Here is a 9,865-nt window from a genome sequence, read left to right as displayed (position 1 = left end):
ATAGTTGCAGTTTCACAGTTGATTCTCTAGATGGCGTTTCAATAAACTGTGGGGTCATGTCTCGGCAGACGCAATGCATTCTGGTACTTGAAGTCAACGCGGCTTCAGAAGCAAGGAGTCCTTGAGGTAGCGCGCCTCACTGAAAACTACATTTCCCTTCGTAGTCACGCTGATTTGAATGCCGTGTAGGGGGAGCGTTTTTTTCTAATCGATGAGCTCAACTGAAGTTTCCTCTGTCAGCTTCAAGAAGAGGCAGAAAAATATCGAGAATGAGCAAACTGTTGTCCAGTTTGAGCTCCGTCGAGGTCCGCAGTGAGTGAAAGGCCGGGAAGCTAAACACAGTTTAAGCCCAACAATGCGCCCCAAACAAAGAAGGCAGTGATTTGCGGTCTTGGTGGTTTGCTCCGCTGCTCCCGCTAGTTAGGGCTGGGTCCCGTTACGGTTGGGAGTCGGCGGCTCGCCAAGATGTCTATGGAGGAGCAGGAATATCCTGAGGCGGTACTGGTGACAGAAGCCGGGCCGCAGTGGCTCCAAGTCGAAGTGGAGCGTCTGACCCGGGAGCTTCGCGAAACGACCCAGGAGAAGATCCAGGCGGCTGAGTATGGGCTGGCGGTGCTGGAGGAGAAACAGCAGCTCAAGCAGCGATTTGATGAGTTGGAGACGGACTACGAGACGGTCCGACAGGAACTGGATCAGCTGAAGGAGGTAACCCGAGGTCACCGCCACGCAGCCAGATATAAGTCCTGGCATCAGTCAGTATGTGAAGGCGAGGAGAGCAACTTAGTGCATGTTATAATAGCAGCACGGTGGGAATTTAGAGTGACATCGGGGATCAAACTGGAAGCAGTCGGTAGTGGGGTTTGCTTCCCCTGAGCCCCAGCCATGTCTATTTATATCCCTCCTGCCTCCTCAAATATTATATGAAGTTTGAAATATGCATAACCACCTCCAAGCAGAAATATTGCAGTGTTACCTAATGTTGCCTCGCCTTAAAGGATGAAAACTGTCATTAGTTTTGATTACTTGCCTTTACTTGCTCCAAAGGCTGAGGCCTTGAAATCAGACTGTAGCTGCAGTGGCTTATGTCACATTTAAGCCTGTTTGGCCAATTTGCTGTTAACCTGTTTAAAAATAAGTTTTTCCAGTGGTGAAATCATTAAAAAAAAGTTAACAGCCCTGAATAGCTGTGTTTCTTTTCATCTCCTAATAGCTTGTCTGTTGAGACATTATTAACCCACAGTGTCAGCCAACCCCAAGGCCCTTCAGTCTCACAGTAGAGGAATAACCTCTACAGCTAAATATGACAGGTGAAGGCATCTATCAATCTAGTAAACATTAAGCTGAACAAAGATAACTTGGCAACACTTTTTCACAGCAACTCATGAGATGCACCGCCAGCCACTGAGATCCTAACATGTGGGAAAATCTGTCTGTATTTCATTAGAGAATAAAGAAGTGTGTGTGTTGGGGGTGGTTGGGAACTTCCCTTCAGTTCAGTCTTAAGACTGTTGTCACATCCAGTCTATCAGTCAGTAGAGGAAGTGCATCCTAAAGCATTTCCACATTGCTGTCTGTCAGCTGTATGTCTAAATGTCCAATTTCTATTATTAGTGTCCTTCAGTGGTTGTGTTCACATGAAATGGCGATAGGTCATTGTGTGTAGGCTGGGCTTAAATGGGTCGCAGTCTTATTAATACCTTTATACTGGAAATCTAGTCTAATATCATGAAATGTAAATTAAAAAGGAGGATGTGAGATTTTTGCCACTACCAGTAATTTTCTGGTTTATAGATTATAGTTGCATCACGAAGTGACTAATTGTTGTGGTCATTTACTTAGTATCTCATGATTGTGACAGTTTCTCCTTACTACAGTACATCGCTGAGAGTGATGTAAGGTAAAGGAATCATCCATCCTCGTCCTCTATCAGCCTCCTATTGATTCACATCATCATGACTGACCATGACTATGATCCTAGTTACACAGATCTGTTTGTCTGACTGAGAATTGGCCAGAAAAAGACATCTAGCTCTACAGTGAGGTCCATTTGCTCTCACATCCCCACTTAGTACCTGTTGACTTAATGTGTGTTTAGCTGTTTAGTTCGTAACTGTGCAGATATGGCATCAAATTATTCATCAATTTACTGCTATTCTGAAAATTAGTTCACCTGCTTAGTAAAACCATTCAACTGACATTTTGCAAAAAGATTTCAAAGACTGTTCCTAGTAGCTGGTTAAACATTGAAAGTAAAACACATGCTGCAGCTTTGGGAATATTGCTAGCCATTTATCCAATCTGTTTTAAAGTAGATAAATATTTATTTTATAATATCAAAGCAATATCTATACAGATTTGTGTTTGATGATTATTTGAACAGTGTTTTTTTTTAATTGCAGAAAAACACTGACCTGTCAAAATGTCAATAAAATTAAAATTTCTGACACATTTTGAAATGTACATTTGAGTTCTTCTGTAATCCTCAAGGGACTGAACTGTTTTACCAAGTGGGAGTCATGTATGAAGCCAGAGTATTTTATTTTATACTGGATACTTTTTTTAAGATTCTATATTTTAAAATAATATTCTATCATTTATTTATGACAGATATGCTGCAGTGCTCTATTTTTATTAGTCATGGTTTCATGTATTACTGGGCTTCAAGCATTTACAAATACACTTGAAGGCAGTTAGTTTTTTGTTTATGGCCTATGTGCTTTAATTATTGTCACATCCACTTTTTTTTAGTCTATCTTTGTGATTATTATGCAGATTGTACTGTTCTGTTACAGTATAATTGTTGTCTCTGCTAGTTTCAGTATCATGTTTCATGTTTTTTGTGCTAATGAATGTCTACATCCATAAAGGCGCTGACATCATCGTCATTAAATAGAGAAATAAATTCATGTTAGGAAACATTTTATCATTAAAAAATCAGTTTGGCCAAAATTGTTGTATGAATAAGTTTCAAATGTAATCTGTGTTTGCAGCAAAACTCTTCATAAAAACCAAAGAAATAAACGCAGTGAATGTAGCATGTAAAAATGCATCGCCAATTTAACTACAATTTTATTTAGAGTGATGACTAAGAACTGATACTTGTGTATATTTCCTTATCTGTGGTTTCATTTCCTCTCTTGAGATGGAGAATTTTACTTAGGTCATTGTTATTAGAAAGAGCTGTCCAGTACCCCATACACACACATTTGTGATATTTTCTGAAATGGTAGATCTTTATTTAACTGAAGTCTCTAACTAGTTATGTTGGCCATGCTCGTGGTTGTGTGCATGTGTCTTAAAGCAGGTTTGTAACAAATCCTTAATCAAACATGTTTGTTCTATTGTTTTTTCTGTCTGTCTTTAGGCCTTTGGACATGCTTACTCAACCCACAGAAAGGTGGCAGCAGATGGGGAGAGCAGGGAAGAGTCTTTGATACTGGAGTCTGCCAGTAAGGAGGCTCTCTACCAGCAGAAGGTCCTGGAGTTACAGAATGAGCTCCGACAGTCCAAAGCTTCCCTCGCCAGTGCACAAGCTGAAAATGACCGCCTGTCATCCATTGCCCTGGAAATGAGAGAGGTAGGTATTGAGAGTGCTGCAATATGAATTTCTTCTCACGATTTACACTCAAATGCTCACTTTAACTCCTGTTGAGCATTTTCTTATCATAGTATATGGTCGGCCAAAGTTTGAATCGGCGTCTTTTATGTGTCATCATCGGAGATCTGCTATTTGCAGCACGATTGGGAAATCAATGAAAGCTTGTAATGCTAACTGAAGTTGACTTGTAGACTACGAAAAGTTGCCAGTGTTGGTTGTGAGAGAGCTGCTTCTTATCATGCGGGAGGGCCAGTTTGCACTGAGCCCAGCAGGAAAGATGATGTAATGGTCCGCAGTGAGTGACACAAAGGATGTCCTCCACCGCGGCTCTCTGTAGAATGAATTGGTAAGTGGACCATGTCCTCCTTCCGTCATTGCACATGGCTGCCAAAGACTTGTGGCATGTGAAGCACTCTTGCCCTTATTTTAACTTATTTGCTGAACTATTGCAAGCGTGTAGTTTGTGGTTTACACTGCATTTGCTAATGGTGAACATAGGTTTAAATGAAAGGTCATCCAGTTATTCTCCCGTTGTCCCCGTTCTTGTGTGCAGAATTCAGAGCTGGCAGAGCTGCAGCGCAGTCAGCTGCGAGACGACATCAGAGAGTACAAGGTTCGGGAGGCTCGACTGCTGCAGGACTACAGTGAGTTGGAGGAGGAGAACATCTCACTTCAGAAACAAGTGTCTGTGTTGAAACAGAACCAGGTGAGACTGGCCATAAAACTCAAGTTTTGTAGTGGGTGGAAATCATTCAGAAATAGCTGTGTTGTTCATGTTTTTATGAGTCAGACTAACCATATTATCATTTTGGTTCTAATATCACTACACAGTCATTATGTCATTTCCTTACAATTTAAAAATATGAGCACGCACCAAATTTTACATTCAAAAAATGGGTCTGTGTATAATATTTTGGCCAACCACGATGCACTCATGCCTGTTTCACAAATTATAACAAATGCTGCCTACTGGTGTAAAAGTATTAGCTGTGTTATTTATATTTTTGGCTGTCTCTACAGGTGGAATTTGAAGGTCTAAAGCATGAGATCCGCCGCCTGGAGGAAGACAGCCAGTGTCTGCACAGCCAGCTGGAGGAAGCAATGCGCCTGAGAGAAATTGCCGAGCGGCAGCTGACGGAAGCTTTAGAGACCATCAAGACAGAGCGTGAGCAGAAGGCCTCGCTGCGCAAAGAGCTTTCCCACTATATGACCATCGGCGGCTCTGTGTACAGTAGCTCTTTCAATATTTCCATCGATAACCCCAAACTCCACGAGGATCCTTCGGCCATCAATGAACCGGACAATGATGATCTAATAAGAGGCTTTGAGAACGGCTTGGTTAAATTGAGTGAAAGTGATGAAGACAATAGAACTGCAGTGAACAAGAGAGGAGAGGGCTTCAAACCAGTCCCTAGCTTGGTGGACGATCTGCTGAGTGAGCTCAACATATCAGAGATACAGAAACTGAAACAACAGCTGGTGCAGGTATGAGATCCATCAGATGCACTTGGATCAAGAGCCATCCTTATCTGACTGCAGCATACCTGATGCCATGATTTCACATTCAGTAAAAAGCTCAAGTTCTACTGTAGATGTCATAGAAAGGCTGCCATGCTATTTTCGCTAGATGATTATCGTGGCCAAAAGAATTTAAGATCTTATCACAGGAGTTTTGAGAAAACAGGAAATGCTGTCAGTCTAATGCATCCCTAACTTTATCTGTCGCTGTGTATTCTGTGGATCTAGAGCGTAAAAAGGGAAACTGGGCTAAACCAGCATGGACAAATGTCACCCATGTGTGCAGTAACTCAGTTTGTATACCACAGAACACCACAAACTGTGTGGGGTTTATACAAATGTACTAGAAAATTAGAGAACTAACTAAGTAGCTGAACTAAATCTGTAATGTAGTGATACTAAATTACTAGTAATCATCAGGATTGGCAGGTCACACTGAGATAGGTATTATTGGGTACACCTTTAACTGAGTCACTCAAAAGTTCCTGAAAGGTTGTTAAGAAACTTTAATTGCACTCTGTCACCTGGCCAAAAAGGCCGTTCCTGTTTTGTTCTTTCTCTTTTTTTTTCTATAAAGTTGCCTAGCTGACTAATGAACTCTTTGTCTGTATTTCTGTAGGTTGAGAGGGAAAAAGTTGCCCTGATCAACTCTCTGCAGGAGAGCCAGAAGCAGCTGGAACAGGCCTATGGGACTGTGTCCGAGCAAAAGGAAACGGTCAACAGGTTGACTGAAAATCTAAGTGCAATGAGGAAACTTCAGGCCAGTAAGGAGCGGCAGTCTGCCCTCGACAGTGAGAAAGACAGGGACAGCCATGACGACGGAGACTACTATGAACTGGACATTAACGGGCCTGAGATTCTGCAGTGTAAATACACCGTTGCAGTGTCTGAAGCTGGAGAACTGAGGCAAGAGCTGAAAACACTAAGGGTGCAATACGAGGAGTGTCGAACCCAATATGAAGATGAGCGAGCGCGGCTGGAGAGCGACGTCCAGGACTTGAGGTCAAAGCTGTCGTCCTTGGAGAAAATTAGCCAAGCAGATAAAGCAGCGATGTCACGTCTGGAGAGGGAGCTCCGTCTGGCCAGCGAAGCTGCAGGAGAGTCGCTTGGCAGCCTTAATGTGGCGCAGGATGAGCTCGTAGCCTTCAGTGAAGAGCTGGCCAATCTCTACAACCACGTGTGCATGTGCAACAATGAAACCCCTAACCGCGTCATGCTCGACTATTACAAGGAAGGTAAGGCCATCGTAAGAAAGGGGCAAGAAGCAAAGGATCACCAGTCAGTACTTCTCACTAACGGGTTAATCGGTGAGACTGAATCTGGAAAGTCAGACTCCGCCAGCGCAGCAGTTACTGCAGCTCCAGCACACGAGCACCGGCCGGAACCCATGAACATCTATAACCTTGTTGCTATTATCAGGGACCAGATCCGCCACCTGCAGCAAGCGGTGGACCGCACCACAGAGCTGTCACGTCAGAGACTTGCCAACCTGGAGCTGAGCGCAGTGGCTGACAAAGACAAAGAAGCGTGCATGGAGGAGATTCTCAAACTGAAATCCCTGCTTAGTACCAAAAGGGAGCAGATTGCCACTCTCAGAGCTGTTCTCAAGGCCAACAAACAGGTGGGAGGATGGTTTGTGTATGTGTCAGGGGAACGATGTTTATTAATGCACACATAGAATAGAATAGCGATGCAAAAACCACAGAATTTAAAAACTGCAGAACTTTACATTAATCTTTTTATGTTGTTCCCTTCAGACAGCTGAGGTTGCTCTGGCCAACCTCAAGAGTAAGTATGACAGTGAGAAGACCATGGTGACCGAGACTATGATGAAGCTCCGTAATGAGCTCAAGGCTTTGAAAGAGGACGCAGCTACGTTCTCATCTCTCCGGGCCATGTTTGCTACAAGGTACGACACATACTTTCAATGTAAATCAGCCATTATGTACATAAATTGGGCAAATATAATTTAAAAATAAATAAATAAATCAGGTGGCTCAGACCAAACGAATCCTTCTCGGTTACAGGAGACATTAAAAAGAACATTGATATAGATTTGTAATATTTCTGCTTTTTCACTCGAGAGAAAATATTTTGCGTTTCTGTGTATTTCTCTGAGAAAGATGCAAAGCATTGTGGGAGCAGTCTGATGTAATACTTGTGCAGTCAGTTAGCGTGGTAATCATACTCCCATCTGGAAAATGCAGTCTGGGGAATCATGACAGCCGCAGTAGTTTGAGGCAAATTGCTCCACCTGCTGGCAGTAAAGTTTACCCCCTCTTCTCTTCTCTTCTCTTCTCTTCTCTTCTCTTCTCTTCTCTTCTCTTCTCTTCTCTTCTCTTCTCTTCTCTTCTCTTCTCTTCTCTTCTCTTCTCTTCTCTTCTCCTCTCCTCTCCTCTCAGGTGTGATGAGTATGTTACACAGCTGGATGACATGCAGAGGCAGCTGGCTGCTGCTGAGGATGAAAAGAAGACGCTGAACTCTTTGTTACGTATGGCCATTCAGCAAAAACTCGCATTAACTCAGCGCCTAGAGGATTTGGAGTTTGACCACGAACAAGCACGCCGCAACAGCGCCACAACAGTGGGAGGCAAGGCCAAAACGAAGGGCAAGGGAGCCTCTTCCAGCCGCAGTGTAAGTCACGAGCTGTAATGCAGAACGACCTCTAAGGCACAAAATTTCAGTGAAGGCCAGCTCTTCTAGATGTTTTCAAAATGTAAAAAAAATAATAATTTGGGTCAGAATAACTCTTTCTTTTACTGGTAGGTCTCGATATTCAGCATTGAGTTATTTGTTTGTTTTGACGAAGTATAAGCAGGTGTAATGTGGAAAGAGGAAGAACTTGTCCCCTATAGTAGCCTAAAAGTCTATTGGTGATTCATGTCTGAACCCTGCATGCAAAGCACACCCAACACCTTTGTTGTGCATCTCACTTAATGCAGGAGAAACTGAAATTAATTTCATTTTTTTCTCTTTTGTCTTTGCAGTAAACTCATGAAGCCAAGTGTCCTTAACGAGCTCCGTCAGGTTATGCACGTCGGTGGCCAGTTGTCTGCTCTCCTGGTTTCTCCACTCTCAATCACACGCCATATCGTGTCACTACTAAGACGAGAATATATCAAACAGTATTAGCCAAGAGCCTTGTTTTAGAGTGCCCAGAACAGCTATTTAAAATGGCATCAAATTCTATGAAAACTGCAGAAAATAACACACCAGCTACCCGGTGCAGTCCATCAGTCTTCCAAAATATGAACCACTATGATTACTCAACCGGTGGAATAGTCACAATGGGTGTTTGGTTGGTTACTTAACGCCTGACTGACTTAGCACTTTTCTGTTTCACGTATTTGCTCCAAGCTTATTCCACTTTCTAAAATGATGCTAACTGTTTCAAGTATTGTGTAATGTTTGTACTCTGTGTGCATGCTTGTCTTCCAACATACCTTTAACCTTATTTATTTCATAGCAACAAAGTCACAGATTGCTTTTAAAGCCAGAAGTAAGTCTCTGATTTTGATGTCTGTTGGCCTTAGATTTAGTATTTGACACATACTGACAGCCAGAATTCTTGACAACCGTGTCTTCTGTCGTGCTGTATTGTCATAACTCTATGATCCTGGAAATATGAAGCTTCAAATACGGGATCTTAACTACATTGTGTATCACTATGTTCCTAACAGATAAAGCAGAGCGGTTACAAATTAAAAGTATGCTCGTTATGTCTGGAAAAAGAATAAAAATGCAAATCTTATTTAAGGATTTATAAGTTAAAGTCAGATGTATAGTATTCATAAACTCTATTCATGATAAAGAATTTTTAAAGTTACTGTTTTAATACAATTTTTTTTGTAAAGCTTTTCAAATAAGTCTGCAGTGCCATTGTGTGTTTTTTTTCTTTATACAAGTGCCACATTCAGACATGACAACAAAAGAGAACTCTAAGTGTTTGTGCTATATAATAATATTTTACATCTTGTTGCTCACATTATTGGTCCTAATTGATTGCAGTTTTTACTATAACTGTAATTGTATTTATTTGTCTCAGTTCATTCAGACTACAGGATTTGAAATCCTTTTTATTTCATAAGGGAGTGTGCATTTAGCTGGCAGGTTGAGGCTTAAAAAAAGTACTGAAATGGAAAAAAAAAAAAAAACAAGCAAAAATCCTAATTGTAAGATCCTGTCACTGCTTCCTGCTACAGTATGTCTGGTGAAGAAATAAATCTAACTTTTACAATTCTGATGGTTTTTTATTTTTATCTTTTTAACTCATGTCTTTATATTTTTCAAGGAAACATCTGCAAACATACATGTAAATATAAGTATATAAGGCAAAATGAGCTCTCATGCAATTGAGGCTTCAGTGAACAGCAGAAGAATAAACTGAAGGGCCAGGTGTAGCTCTCAGGTCCTGTGTCAGGTCTCTGCTGGATTTTTCCCAAATTCCTAAGGACATGACTTCAAGATACTGTTCATCTGCTGTAAATAGTTTTTCCTCACTTTGCCCAGCTTCCTCAGATTTAATAAGCTAATAGCTCTGTGGGAATCACATGTTGGTGCAAAATGGTATTTTGTGGTTGTCAAACTATGTTATCTTCTGCATTTTTCTTATATTTATTAAAAGAAATGGAAAAAAAACGTGTTTTTCCAGCTAGTAGCAAAGTACCTGAAAATACTATTTAAAATTGGTTATTTGACATGTTAGTGTAAACACAATGCTGCTTCCTCCCTTGAGTTCGGATACCCATT

At 41.4% G+C, this 9,865-nt stretch overlaps 1 protein-coding gene across 1 annotated transcript; it reads left to right on the top strand.

Annotated features, from left to right (window-relative positions):
• The first annotated feature begins 195 nt into the window (after positions 1 to 195).
• On the top strand, positions 196 to 9,353 carry LOC309706502 (protein bicaudal D homolog 2-like). Its single transcript, XM_082533091.1, has 8 exons — positions 196 to 705; positions 3,365 to 3,577; positions 4,152 to 4,304; positions 4,619 to 5,083; positions 5,736 to 6,737; positions 6,874 to 7,025; positions 7,519 to 7,750; positions 8,104 to 9,353. Exons 1-8 carry the CDS (start codon positions 466 to 468, stop codon positions 8,104 to 8,106), a joined length of 2,460 nt encoding a protein of 819 aa, XP_082389217.1. The 5' UTR covers positions 196 to 465; the 3' UTR covers positions 8,107 to 9,353.
• Positions 9,354 to 9,865: the final 512 nt, after the last annotated feature.

This window comes from Aulonocara stuartgranti, assembly GCF_965226115.1.
Source record: "Aulonocara stuartgranti genome assembly, chromosome: 5".
Classification (NCBI taxonomy): Eukaryota; Metazoa; Chordata; class Actinopteri; order Cichliformes; family Cichlidae; genus Aulonocara; species Aulonocara stuartgranti.
The sequence above is the reverse complement of the archived record's forward strand: the minus strand, read 5'-3'. Positions and strand labels throughout refer to the sequence as shown.

Excerpts from the sequence above, each read along its gene's own strand:
- LOC309706502 (XM_082533091.1), top strand. The coding sequence starts at position 466 with ATGTCTATGGAGGAGCAGGAATATCCTGAGGCGGTACTGGTGACAGAA. Across the intron at positions 3,578-4,151 it reads TTGCCCTGGAAATGAGAGAG|AATTCAGAGCTGGCAGAGCT; the intron begins GTAGGTATTGAG and ends TCTTGTGTGCAG. Across the intron at positions 7,026-7,518 it reads CGGGCCATGTTTGCTACAAG|GTGTGATGAGTATGTTACAC; the intron begins GTACGACACATA and ends CTCTCCTCTCAG.